This window comes from Equus asinus, chromosome 5 (assembly GCF_041296235.1).
Source record: "Equus asinus isolate D_3611 breed Donkey chromosome 5, EquAss-T2T_v2, whole genome shotgun sequence".
Classification (NCBI taxonomy): Eukaryota; Metazoa; Chordata; class Mammalia; order Perissodactyla; family Equidae; genus Equus; species Equus asinus.
Window position 1 is genome coordinate 26,164,480 of NC_091794.1, and position 14,838 is coordinate 26,179,317.

General features: G+C 39.2%; 1 protein-coding gene across 16 annotated transcripts in view; it reads right to left on the minus strand.

Moving 5' to 3' along the window:
• Nucleotides 1–14,838, minus strand: part of LRCH3 (leucine rich repeats and calponin homology domain containing 3) — a 99,196-nt gene that overhangs the window by 12,944 nt on the left and 71,414 nt on the right. For 4 of the 16 annotated variants that reach the window (XM_070509035.1, XM_070509032.1, XM_070509030.1 and 1 more), the window contains 5 exons: nucleotides 9,895–9,966; nucleotides 6,038–6,086; nucleotides 5,237–5,344; nucleotides 3,761–3,879; nucleotides 2,991–3,128 (listed from right to left, as the gene is read on the minus strand). In XM_070509035.1, the coding sequence (XP_070365136.1) occupies nucleotides 2,991–3,128; nucleotides 3,761–3,879; nucleotides 5,237–5,344; nucleotides 6,038–6,086; nucleotides 9,895–9,966 (486 nt within the window). Of the gene's footprint in view, nucleotides 1–2,990; nucleotides 3,129–3,760; nucleotides 3,880–5,236; nucleotides 5,345–5,460; nucleotides 5,761–6,037; nucleotides 6,087–9,894; nucleotides 9,967–14,606; nucleotides 14,661–14,838 lie in introns of those variants that run through there. The other 12 variants (XM_070509037.1, XM_070509036.1, XM_070509034.1 and 9 more) reach the window with 7 other exon arrangements.

A 14,838-nucleotide genomic window follows, 5' to 3' on the forward strand; every position in this document is an offset into this window, starting at 1 on the left:
ACTTGGGATCTGAACCTGCAAACCCCGGGCCACCAAAGCGGAGCACGCAAACTGAACCACTGAGCCACCGGGCTGGCCTCGTACTTTATCACTTTTTTCTAAAGAGGAATTAATGTTCTTGAAATAACAGATCACTTGTAATTCATCTCTGTACCTTTTGTCCCTGGCAGAATGCCTGGCAATGGACAGGTACTCAAACATGAGTAAGTTTTGTTGCTGGTTTTGCTAGAAAGTTTTAAATGCTCTAATCTCATGTTATTCTCATATTTCTTTGACTGATGAGAAGGTCCATGTGTTTTATTTCTCTATGAGTTAAATATTTATAAAACAGTTTTCTTTTCCTATACGTATTTTACACTCTTAAGTGGAAGGCACTGTGTTCTGGTGATGGAGGTAAAGAACCTTAGTCACCTTTACTCTCAAATTCCACTTTCTACATTAGCTCCTTGCTACTTCCTAAGTATTTTCCCTGGAAATGAAGAATGAGATTTGTCCTTTTGTTTTATTATTAAAAAATTTTTTTTTGGTTAACTCGTTTGACAGAAACTGGGAAGAACGCAAAGTATGAATAAACCCTTCCCCTGCTGGCGGTGCCAAAAAGCACGTCAATTCCTGTTCTCTTAGTCACATCTCTGGACCAAAACCAAGACTTTCAAGTCTTTGGGAGCAGAGTTGACATTGGTAGAGCTACTGCTCCTCTCTGCCTTTTCCACACAGAACTGAATGCCTGTTTTCTAATGTCCCTAAATAAAAAGTGGCTATTTTTCTTAGAAGCAGATGCATGATTCTATTTCTGGATGTGCTAGAGGGAAAGGGCCATCTCAGCCTCTTGGGACTTCGGCAACAAAGTAGCTTTCATAAATGGAAGAATACAAGGCCCTTGGGAGGGATAAACAATTTCCATCTGGAGAAGTAGCAAGATGAATGTCCGGAAGTGACATCGATAGGCCTAGATACGACTGCAACCGAGTAAGGAATTTCTATCAGGAAGTGCCTGCTAAATAACAGCAAATGACCAGAAAACGAGATGAAGTTAAACCTTTTGAAAAGGTGAGACACCATTAAGCATGTTACAAATGCACAGTATCCATTCAGAATCATCAAAAGAGGGTGTCTCAACAATCAAATCTACTGTGGGAACCTTGATGAGATCCTGTGTGTGTGTGTACTGGGGAGGGGAGAGGAGGGAGTGGCTATGAAAGATATTCTTGGAACAACTGGGGAAATGTGAATATAATTTATAGATTCAAGTACTGGTGCCTCACCTAGCGTCCCTTTACCCAGGCTCTGCATCCATCCTCACCTCCTACCCTGACTCCCGCAGGCTGCTAATGGTTTATAGCTGTCCCCTTCTCAGTTTCAGCCTGATTCCACAGGGAGCAGTGGAGTATGAATCACGTCACACTCCCACCTTGAGGCAGGAGAGCTCAGTTCCCATATCAGTCAGTCATTGGCTACGGCCTATGGAGAAGAGCAAGGTGGCCTAGGACAATTCTCTGAAGTATTTAGGGGGTAAAATGTTATGACATTTACAACTTTCATTTTTTATTTATTTATTTATTTTTTTGAGGAATATTAGCACTGAGCTAACTGCTGCCAATCCTCCTCTTTTTGCTGAGGAAGATTGGCCCTGAGCTAACATTCGTGCCCATCTTCCTCTACCTTATACGTGGGACGCCTGCCACAGCATGGCTTGACAAGTGGTGCCATGTCTGCACCTGGGATCTGAACTGGCAAATCCTAGGCTACCGAAGCAGAATGAGCGCACTTACCGCTGTGCTACCGGGCCGGCTCCCGATATTTACAACTTCTAAATGGTGCAATTAAAATACACACACACACACACAAATTACAGGCAGAGCAAAATGCAAAATGAGATAAATGTCCGATCTAGGTGGAAGCTGCTTCTTTCAATTTTTCTGAAGGTTTGAAAATTTTCATAATAAACATTTGAAGGAAAAAACAAAAGAGTGTGTCAATCCAAAGCTTGCTCTTTTTTTTGTGGGTTGCTATCCTGATCGTCCAGATCCAACAAGCAGTCTAAAGAAAACCTGCCAGTCATCCTGAATGCATCTTCTCCCTCATTTGCCACCTGAGGCTGGTCACCAGATCATGTCAACTCCACCCTTGAAATCGATTCACCATTCTAAACTGCAATTATAATCATATGCTTCCCCTGAGATTCTCTCAGTGTTTCCTCAGTGTCTACACTGTGATAAACTTCTAACTCCCTGACATGCTACATGAGGCCTTTGTCTCACTGGCCCCTGGCTTGCCTCTCTAACTACGTCCCCTGCCATCTGCACCTGCACTTGTGCAGGATCTATTCTGAACAACCTAAGAATTCCTTGAATATGTCATGATCTTCCCAAGAGCTTCCTTATCCTTTGAACCCAGGAATACTCCTCTCCCTCCGTAGTGCTGGCAAATTCCTACTCACACTTTAAGAATTAGTTCAAATCTGCCTCCTCTGGGCAGGCCTTCTTGCACCCTCTAGGCAGTTAAGTGGTCCCTTTGTTGTATTCCCACAGCACACCTCTTACACGCCTCTCTCTTTTTTTTTTTTTTAAAGATTTTATTTTTTTCCTTTTTCTCCCCAAAGCCCCCCGGTACATAGCTGTATATTCTTAGTTGTGGGTCCTTCTAGTTGTGGCATGTGGGATGCTCCCTCAGCGTGGCTTGATGAGCAGTGCCATGTCCACGCCCAGGATTCGAACTGACGAAACACTGAGCTGCCTGCAGCAGAGCGCGCGGACTTAACCACTTGGCCACGGGGCCAGCCCCTCTTACACGCCTCTCTTATAACATTTATCACACTGCTGTAAGTTATTACTTATATGCCTATTTTTTTTCTCTAGTAGAAGTGAGACCCTGGAAGGCAGGGACTGGACTATTCATATTCGTATCCCCAGCATTCTGCACAATGCCTGCCACTGTACTTAATAAATGTCTGATGAATAGCTAAGATTTTTTTAGCATAAGGAACTTACTACAGCTGGTGAGGGAACGTGAATGCTCGGGACAGATCGAGGCCGCACATGATTGGCCAAATGGCAAAGAACAACGCCGTCGGTTAGGGCTGCTCCCAGATCACAAGGCAGAGATACTTTCAACCGGTACTCAATGTGCTGAAAGAACAGGAAAATGTGCAATAGATTAATTAAAGAGTGGCTGACACATAGACCATGATGGAGTTACAATGGAATATATTTAATTAGAAATCAAGGATAAAAAGCAAATAAGTACCAAAATCCTTATTTTATCCTTCTGTCCTAGGTCAATAACTTAAGGAGATCCAACACATATGTATGGCAGCCAGGCCACAGTGGTAAAAAGTACCACAAAAGAAATTCATTTACAATTTTCTGATTAAAAACCCCAAAACTGATTCTCTTTCGATTCCAAAATAAAATACTACATATAAGTGTGATATGTGTATGTGTATGTGTACATACATATAAATTATTATTACTCTTACACGAATTCTTTACAATACATGGCAGAAAAAAATTTTAAATGAGTAGATAGGGCCAGGATTGAGCTTTACAGAATAACCCATCTTATTTTCTTAGTAAACAGTTGAAAAGGAGTTCTTTAATAGCAAAATTTCTTTTACATTCATCATACAATGGACAATACAGCACACAATGGGTACTTGTTGATTCTATTAAAAATTATAAGTCAAATGAACAAGCGATTGCAGGACTATGGTCTATAGCGGTAGCTCTGAAAAAGTGTAATTCAAAGGTAATGTACACACTTTTCGCAGTTGATCTATGAATTCCAGCTCTTCTTCTCTCTGTCTCAAATTCTGTCTTATCATGGGATCTGCAGAGTCAGTGGTAGGTGCAGGAGATGAAAGAAGGGGTGAAGCATGACCTAAAAAAATATTAATACGTAAGACAGAAAGGCGATTGCCAGCGCTGGTAAAATACTCAGAGCTTCCTGCCCCAGTTTCCTTGCAGTCTAGCACACTCCACTTCTCAACTGACTCGCTTAAAAAAAGTTATTGCGGAAGTTTTCAAATATGCACAATAATAAGGAGAAGAGAATAAAAAACTACCAAATGTCCATTACCCATTTGGCTCAACTACTTTTGTTTGTTTAAGTACATCCATTTAAAAATGTTTTTATTGAAAAATAACAAACATACAGAAAATTACGCAAACAGCTCAAAAATTATCATCACAAAGTGGACACAACCAGTTCAAGAAATGAACATTACTAACATCCAGAAGCTCCTCTCACGCTCTCTGCCATCAGTACCCAAACATTGCTTCTAACACCACAGGTTCTAACTATGTACTTCCTGACTTCTAATACCACAGACCAGTTCTGTCTATTTCAGAACTTTCTACAAATGAAACCATAAATGTATGTATGTTTTTGTGTCTAGCTTCTTTTGATCAACATTACGTTTCTAAGATTTATCCATGTTGTTGTGTATATTAATTTGTTCATTTTCATTGCGTATATGGTATCCCATTGTACAAATATACCACAATTATTTATGCGTTCTTTCATTGATGGACATTCAGTTTGGGGCTATTATGAATAATGTTGCTATGGAGATTTTTGTACACTATCTCTTGGTATACATGTGTACGCATTTCAGAAAGCAGCACTGCTACTCATGGGGCATACAAATGGTCAACACTAGTAGCTAATATAAACAGTCTCCATTCAAATCTACAATCCCGCCAGCAGTGTGGCTCTGATTTGATTTTAAATCTCACTACGAACGCATCTATCAGTTATACTAAAAGTCATTATTTTGGTCTTGAAGTGTTTGTTTTTACCTCCAGTTAACTTCTTTGGGGACCAGGTAGAAATTTGTCATATTAAGTAAAAAACCTGAGACTACTACTTAGATTTTTAAAAAATGACTGATTCATTTTTTTGTTAGAACACAGAAAACAGCTTTTAGCAACAGAAAAATCTGAAAAAGAGCTCATTATAGAGAAGAGGAACATTCTCTAAAGCCCAGAAAAAGTATTTTCTTTGTTCAAACACTAGAACCTGCTTTTAGGTGGTACTAAGAAACTTTCTAATTCAAATACGTTCAAACAAGATTCTCCTGCTTTAACGTCAGTGAGATCACAGAGAATGCAGAGTTTAAAGCGTTTGCTAAGATGACATCTCAGGGCAGAAGTTTAAGAGCATGTAACAGTTAACGTCATTATTAAAAGTCGTCGTTCTCCCCCCCCCCCCTCCCGTTTTAGTCCCTACCACCGACCTTTATTCGGTTCTGCCCTGCCGCCTGCTCGGAAGAGGAAGCTTTCCGGGCGCTGGGGCTGGTGTCTCTGGATAGCAGCAGGGAGAGAATATGCAGGGGGATGATGGACTAAATCAGCACGAGAAAGCAAAATAAGATTAAAGGAGGTGGAAAAAAACTGAATACAAAAAAATTTCAGTAAGTGGCAAACAAAGAAAAAAATCAAATTAAACATGGCAATGATATAAAATGATAATTTTGTTTATTAATACAAAATCCGGTACAGAAAAGTAACCCTGAAAGCAGGACAGCTGCTTGTATGTATTTTTAATTGTCATGTTATTTTTGTTATATCAATAAAGACAGAATGAGGGGCCAGCCCAGTGGCGCAGTGGTTAAGTGTGCGTGCTCCACGTCGGCAGCCCAGGGTTCACAGGTTTGGATCCTGGGTGCAGACCTATGCACTGCTTATCAAGTCATGCTGTGGCAGGCATCCCACATATAAGACAGAGGAATTTGGGCACAGACGTTAGCTCAGGGCCAATCTTCCTCAAAAAAAAAAAAAAAGACAATGTTAATAAATAGAATACAGTCTCTGGCAAACCTATAGCCCTGCTAGCTCATGCTCATTTGTTTATATGAAATGGTTGAGTAGCTGAACAACCAGCTGAATTAAAAGATGGAAAATATACAGAAAGTTCCCAATTTTGCATCTGATTTCTCACCTCAGAAAACGGAGCCACAGCTATCTAAAAAGAGATTTATTAGGAAAATCCTGGTAAGGAATTATAATCTTGATGTGTGTATCTTTGCATCTATTACCTGTTTCTGTTGTAGATGAGCTTGACACAGCATTAGATCTGTCATCATTCTGTGAAGAAGTAAAGATATATCAGTAATTATTATTTGAGAAGAGGTATTTTCCACATTTATGGTAACTTTGGGATTATAAAAGAAAACAAGCATGCAACTCTCCTTCAAAATTAAGTTTTAAAATGAGAATTTGGTGTAATAAAATAATTTTATATATTTTTTAAGACCAAACTTTTTATTTAGTTCTGCAGAATACAAGGTTTATGTAATACAGTCTCTAAAGATAGTCCTACTATATAATAGGCCTTTCCTATGACTACTTAAAATGATCACTCTAAGGCAGAAAATTTATTGAGAAATACATAGACAAGAATAAAATTTTATTTTATGACAGTATTTTTTCTGGTATAGTTTCTAAAGTATTTTCCCTCCTCTGGAGAATAAAATTTACTGTGTTAAGAAGTGATAAAGGGAAATAAGGTATTTAAAGATAACTGATAGCTGTATTTCCAGACTAGTATTTAAGTCCAAAATGTTTTTAATCCATTGACCCAAGGAACTGTAAAACAGAGGAAGAGCTAGCTCAACTGGTATAAAATTTACCTAAAAAAGGAAAATGTGGTTAAGCTAATTTAAAAAGAAGTGTTGGCTGGTTGCATTAAAGATGACGAAGACTTGGCAGGGGAGCAGAAGCAAGAAAAGCTGGAGCAACAGCGAATTTCCAGGGCCTGACACCTAGTTACACGCAATAGTTTAAATATATTGCAACCGTAGGAGATGATAACTAAGACACATTTCTGAACTAAGAGAATGACTTTGAAACACACACATACACACACATACATCTGCTTCCACACTTTTTTCTCTCTTTTGGTTTCAATAGTTTCAGAAATCTTTTATTTCTAGTTGGAGTTGAGTCAGATAAAATTAATGATGACAGGGAATTTTAACTGCTAAAATAAATAAATAAGCAGAAGCCATGCTGTTGAGAAAATTCTTGGACTGATTTGGAAGACAATTTTGTGGTAACGATTCCTTGGTTTGATACTCTGAGGCAGAGAATTAAGACTTACAAATAAGCTGCACTCTTGAGTGAAGCAATGTATTACATCTCCATTAGTGAAGAAGACAACATGTTCATCAAGTTTATAGATGCCAATAAACTAAGTTTAGGATGTTAAGAAATGAAAATTTAACAAATTTAATTTAAAATAAGAGCAACAGGAACTAGCAAAAGGAATAAACTGCTAAATGAGGCAGAAGCTGGGCTTCATTATAAGGAAACAAAAGACTATCCCTATTTTCAAGGAATATGAGAATATCAGGAAGGAGAATGCTAATTAGCTAGACAAAGACCTGTTCAAGGATCAACGGTACAAACAGAAAAACGTAAAAAGTAGAAATTATTCCAGATAAAGGGGAAAGATATTTTTTTAAAACTTAAAAAACTTCATTGGAGTTAGACTAGAAATTTAAGCAGCAGATATAAGGGAAAGATGTTTTTTTAAAACTTAAAACACTTCATTGGGGGCCGGCTCTGTGGCCGAGTGGTTAAGTTCGCGTGCTCCACTGCGGCGGCCCAGGGTTCAGATCCTGGGCGCGGACATGGCACCACTCGTCAGACCACAGTGAGGCGGCATCCCACATCCCACAACTAGAAGGACGTGCAACTAAGATATACAACTGTGTACTGTGTACGGGGGCGGGGTTTGGGGAGATAAAGCAGGAAAAAAAAAAAAAGATTGGCAACACAGTTGTTAGCCCAGGTGCCAATCTTTGGGGGGGAAAAAAAAAGGAAGATTGGCAACAGTTGTTAGCCCAGGTGCCAATCTTTAAAAAAAAAAACTTCACTGGAGTTAGACTAGAAATTTAAGCACATGAAGGAATAAAACAAAGTTAATAGGCAACTGTATTAGATCAGAAGGAAGACACGAAATGACTTACACTGAATGGCAGCAACCCTTCAGGAACACAAGATAATAAACAGTTGGGTGTAACGAAAAACAAAGCCAGAATCGAGGGGACTTGTAAAATGATGACCTTTAAAATGTGCTTTTATTGAAACTATAAATCTAGTGACTTGCATGCCAGGATGCTAAAATAAGTTCAAATCGTTCTGAGGACACTGACTATATCTGAGAACTCTTGGAGAACTGGAGAGCAAAATCCAGAAACTGACATGAACTCAACTTTATGCCTGGTTAAGCAGGAAAAGAAATAAAATCATGCATAAATACAGTGTATACCTGCTGTAAAGTAACTAGGATACCAAAAAATACAGAACAAATTATTTTAAACTAGCCACTTGACACTGCAGCAGGTCTGCCAGACAGAAAGGCAGCTCACTGCACTTTCGGCATATTCAGATTTGGCCTTTCTCAACTACGATTCTGGGAGAGAATAAGCCCCACTGCCCTCAGGCATCTATGGAGTGTAATGAATTAACTGCTCTTAGAATGGGAGCAGTTACATACCTTCCTTGAGAGAATTTTGAAAACAGTCCCTCAAATCATTTTCTGTGTTGTTGTTCAAGTAAGGAAACTTGCTGAGAAAGGCTGGCAAAGGGTTAATATAGAAGAGAATTACGTTTTTTCAGGAGCCACCTAGGTATGTGAAGCATCTTCAATAAAGCCCAGAGAGAAGGTTAATGAGGTTTACAGATATTATAAAGTTGGGGTCAGCATTTAGAAGGACATGATGCAAGAATATGAAAGTATTCTAGTAAATTACAGAAGTAAAAATGTTCCAAAAGCAAAATTAAGTACTTAGGAAAAGAAAGGATACAAGGTATGGAAATTAATTATCATTTAGGAGTGTAACTAAAATATCTGACAATTATAGTGGATACTGAGCAAAATGAATATCAAAACAGAAAAAGCCAGCCTAATGCTCCGAATAAGACAGATGAGAAACCTTGTTCGTGCTCAGCACCAGGTGGCCCTAACGAGGGCTGTGTTTCTAGCTGGGGACTGTGGAGCCAAACGGAAAGGCAAAGAACTTGCGAAAGTGCAGAAGGATGCACAAGCTGGGAAAGGCAGGTAAAAGAACCAGAGCGTATTTAGAGAGAAGACAAGGGTGGCATCATAATAGTTTTCAAATATAAAGATTCTTACATAAAGACTGCTAACTAACTAGAAAATCGCCACTCCAGAAAGAACAGAAGAAATAAATGTAAACCACAGGAGGACACATATAAATCAGACAAGGTGAACACCTTCTTGACAGTCAGGATTATTAATCATTTCTTATGTATCATATGATAACAAATATGGAATTACCACCCCTTCAAAAAATAAACTAGCACAGGTTCTTTATTTAGGCTCGCAGGCCATATGATCTCCATCACAACTAGTACTCCAACTCTGCTGTTAAGCGTAAAAGCAGCTATGGACGATACATAAGCAAATGGGAGTGGCTGTGTGCCAATAAAACTATTTACAAAAACAGGTGTCCTGGGGGCCATAGCTTGCTGACCTCTACTGTAAGAGGGTTTTAGCAGTGACAATTTTGGCGACTAGGACCCAAATAATTTTGCATGCACATTAGACAATGGAGTTAATTTGATATTAAATATTAGCCCAAGTAAAATAATTAATCATGACAAAAAATAATCTTAGATGAGAAAATTAGGACGACATTTCAAATAGAATCTCAATTTTAAAAATTAACTCTATGTTTCTGGCGTAATAGAACTTTCAAAAAATTTCAAGTGAAATTAACGTTAAACTCAAATAGTTTTATAAGCTTAGGTATACTTCGTGTAATCCTACATTTCAGATTGCTGTCAGACCAACCCACTGGAAAATGTAACCACTCCCCTGCCCACGCCCTCCCCAAAGCTCCTGGTGAGTTACAACAAGGGATACCTTAAGAGGCGTGAAGGCAGAAGGATGAGGCAGGACAGCAGCACAGCCCACTTGACTCAACCCTGACAGCGACTACATTTCAAGAGAAAGAGAAGAAACAGAAGGCAGCATTTATGTTAGCAAAATGTCAGGCAGGCGGCAGGCAGGCAGATCTGGTCAGTGAAAACAGAAAAGGAAAGGTCACTGACAAACCTTCAAATGGTTTACTAAGATATTGATAGGGCAGAAAGAGAATACTTAGGGGGAAAAAGCCGTAATTTATAAAACACAGTTTTCCCATCTGTATAACTCAAACTATTTCAATACCTCATAGCACATTATTCAAGAAATGAAAGACAAGATTTATTAAAAGTTATTTTATATAGAAATAAAACTGAGAACATCAAAATTTTTTAGCAAAACAGCCTTAGAAACTAATGAGTCCTGTGCTGTTCCTAAGACAGGGGAAACAAATCCAGTCACAGAGCTCATTGTAACTGAGCAGAACTGGCATGAATAAGGACAAAAGTTTTTTAATGTTAACCCAAAATTAGATTTATTATAATTCCAATTAATGGCTCTGATGTGAGAAGACAGGACATGAGGATTCTGCACCACACCTTACGGAAGAACGAGCATTTCACTTCTGCCTCTGTGAAAGTTCAAGTGACCTATAGGAGGGTAAATGGAATTTTCCTTTTCTTTGAATCCTTTATCCTTTCACCAACCTACATACAACTACTTAGATATATTAGAGATATAATTAGAGATAGTAAGTGTTAGAATCTATTGTACGATTACAGATAAAAGCTGCTCAAAATGTGACAATGTTTTCATTGGATGGGGAGTGAAAATCAGAGAAGACAGGACGTTGACAAAGGGCATTGGATAAGACTGTACCTATTAAAACAACAAAATGCCAAAGGCTTAAAGATATTCAAGCCTTTATAAGTTAAATCATTAAAAAAAATTTAAACTAGGACCACAGACATCTGAATCATGGGAAAAATGAACAAGAACACATGTGGGTGCTTAGAAACAGGTGTGTAGATGGTCAGTAAATAAATACAAGTGGGGCTGGCCCGGAGGCATAGTGGTTAAGTTCGCGCACTCTGCTTTGGTGGCCCAGGGTTTGCCGGGTCAGATCCTGGGCGCAAGACCTACACACCGCTTATCAAGCCACACAGTGGCGGCATCCCACATTGAAGCACTTACAACTAGGATGTACAACTATTTACTAGGGCTTTGGGGAGGAAAAAAAAAGGCAGACTGGCAACAGATGTTAGCTCAGGGTCAATCTTCCTCACCAAAAAAAAGCATATTAAAAAATATACAACAGTTGTATTTTTTTTTATGAGGGAGATTGACGCTGAGCTAACATCTGTTGCTAATCGTCCTATTTTTGCTTGAGGAACATTGTTGCTGAGCTAACATCTGTGCCAATCTTCCTCTATTTTGTATGTGGGACACTGCCACAGCATGGCTTGATGAGTGGTGTGTAGGTCCATGCCCAGGATCTGAACCTGCGAACCCTGGACCACCAAAGCAGAATGCACAAACCCAACCACTATGCCACCAGACCAGCCCCTACAACTGTATTTTTAATGAGTGTTGATAGATAGCAAGGCCTTTTGTTTGTTTGTTTGCAAAAAGAAGCATGTAACATACACTGCAACATAATCTATCTTAAGGCAGAAAAAAGTGAAAAAGGAAATGTATCAAAGAATAAGACTGTGACAACAGCTATACACTGTCTGCTTCACCTATTTAGACTTCCTGGGCCTCCTTATAACCAAATGCACTGGAATTACTGTCAGTTTCAAATATAAAAAGGCTAAAAGCCACTATGTTGGCAAAGAAGGAAAAAAAAGAGAGGAGGGAAGGGGAAGTGAAATGAGCCTGGATACTCTCGGGCGCCTAGAGATGGGATACGCATGCAGCCTGGACGGAGATGAAAGCACCCCGGACTGAAGGTGGCCCTAAGAGAACGTTAGTGCAACTGATATTAAATGATACTAACACTTATTTCAAATCCTGTATTTCAAGGTCTTTAAATCAAATTCAACATTTACCTTGCTATATCATCAGACTGTCTCATCATGAAACAACTTAGTGAGGAATTATTAGATGCACAGCATTTACATATTCATTCGGGAAATATCTATTGAGCACCTAATATATCTTATGAACTAGGACAGGGACCGAGTATACCTAGGTGAGTACAACAGAGAATATCCCTGTGTGCCCATGAAACTTACGGCCTAGTAGTCTAATGGGGAGAGACATAAAACAAAACACACCTATGTATGTAAACGTACTATGAAGAAAAAAAATAACTGGAGACATAAATTTGATTTGGGCATGGAGTATGCAGAAAAGCCATTTTAAAGATGTGTCATTTAAGCTGATACCTGACAGATGAGTAGGAATTAACCAAGGGGTATATGCAGGGAGGGAAAGGCATTCCATGCAGACAGAACAGCATTTGCAAAGGTCCTGAGGTAGGAAAGGGCTTGCCATGTTTGAAGAGCTGAAAAAATGCTGGTATAGCATGAGGCCAGAGACAAGAGACAGACAGCAGCAGAGTGCACAGGAGCTGGTAGGCTGTGTTAAGAAGTGTGGACTTATTCTACTGTATGAAGCCACTAAAGAGTCGTTTTGAGAAGATCAGAAGCCTGACTTAAAATCTGATTCTTTTTGCACAGTGTTGGACACTATTTGGCATACAAAAATATGTGAAACGCGGTTCCTGCTTTTAAATGCCATCTAATTTAGGTCAGACAAGAATACTGATAACTAAAATACAAGGGTATGTGTTTTGAAAATGCCTGAAAGCCATTTCAAATTTCATGCTAAGGGGATTTTGTTGTTGTTTTTCCAAACTCCACGTTTTCCTTGACAAAAAAGTCTGGGCACTCAAGGGGCTGGCCTGGTGGTGTAGTGGTTAAGTTCACAAGCTCCACATCAGCGGCCCCGGGTTCACAGGTTCAGATCCCAGGCATGGACCTAAACACCGCTCATCAAGCCATGCTATGGCAGCGTCCCACATATAGAGGAAGATTGGCACAAATGTTAGCTCAGGGACAATCTTCCTCAAGTAAAAAGAGGAGGATTGGCAACAGATGTTAGCTCAGGGCTAATCTTTCTCAGCAAAAAAAAAAGTTTGGGCACTCAGGCTTATATCACTTATTATATGTGTTATTAAATCTGATCTTCAGTTTCCTAAATTGTTTTCAATTACAGTATGGAAGGCAATACAGCACGGTGTTTAATGCAGGTTCTGAAATCAGCCAGATCTAGATTTGAACCCAGCCTTGCACTTATTAGCTACATGACCTTGAACAAGTCTCATTCTAGACAAGACAGTCTGTGCCTCAGCAATCATTTGTAAAATGGTGATAAGTTTAACCTTAACTCTTAAGGTTGCCATGAAGAGTGAATGAGATAATTCTGGTAAAGTGTCTGGATCATCACGGGCTCTCAATATTTTTCTGCATTTATTTAAATTATGATTTGCTCCTCATGCCAATTAACTTCCACTAAAACTCCAGAGGCTGGTGGTTGTATTTATCTACAAAACTGCCCAGTTAAAATGTGCTTTATCCATCTCAAAGGAAATGATGACTGCAGAACACACAGACATCTCGACAATGGAAGTTTATGTAGTAGAAACGGCATCCTGAAGTACGGGGTTCACACAGCAGTATGCACAAACGCAGCAGTTACGAGCACATAAGACAGGAACTGCTACAGAGGCTAGACTTTTGAACTTCAAGTTTTCAATACTACTGTGAAAAAATAACATAAAACATGATGGGAAAAGCAATTATGTCAACAGAATTCTCTTGCAAGGCTGATAATAGACTTTCAATAAGCATGTTATATTCATTTTCAGCTGATGAAACAGGCAATAAAAGTAAACGAGTGTAAAAATGATCAATAGATAGCATTTCAAGTTAATGTTTCCCTCAGTTTCAAAAATGGGCATGGAGGGGGGCTGGCCCCATGGCCGAGTGGTTAAGTTCGGGCGCTCCGCTGCAGGCGGCCCAGTGTTTCGTTAGTTCGAATCCTGGGCGCGGACATGGCACTGCTCGTCAGACCACGCTGAGGCAGCGTCCCACATGCCGCAACTAGAAGGACCCACAACGAAGAATACACAACTATGTACCGGGGGGCTTTGGGGAGAAAAAGGAAAAAATAAAATCTTAAAAAAAAAAAAAAAAAGGGCATGGAGGGATAATCTTGAGCTCTAAGTATTTTTTAAAAGTTTGGGATTTTCAGTAGCTTAAAATAGATAATAAAATAGGACGCCAAATATACAGTTGTATAATTCGCATCATGGAATAAGAGAATCCATTTAACACACAGGTGACTCATGGGCCAAATTAATGATTAATAAAGTAGGTGCCCCTAGCATTAGAAATGACATTTAAAAAAGTAATCTATTATGGCCTTTCCTCCCAACACACATACAATATGGTTCTCAATGCAAATGTCTTACTTTTGGAAACACTAACAAAGATATTTGAATCATAGCTGCAGAACACTGGGACACTGGGCAAATCATGAACAGTTATGTAGGGAAACCGTTGCAGCTATCTGTAAAGCATTTAATAATGATGCTCATCGTGTTTTATGGTACGTACACCATTTCTGAATGAAAAGCACAACAGCTACTCTCCAATCTCTTCTAGACATAGCAATGTAAACTCTGTTTTGGGCAAGGCTCTTACCACTAACAAGGCACTATCATCAGTGTGCTGAGACCTTCTGGATGGGAAGGGACACTGGAGAGGTGGAGAAAAATGAAGCAATGTCAAAAACAAACTGCACACACGACATATTTCACAAATACACAAAGAGACATATTAAGACATACTTGTGAAGATGCTGACATACAAGACCGCATTCACAGTCCTTAGAATCCATGCATCATAATAGCTAATAAGTTGATTCTGAATAATG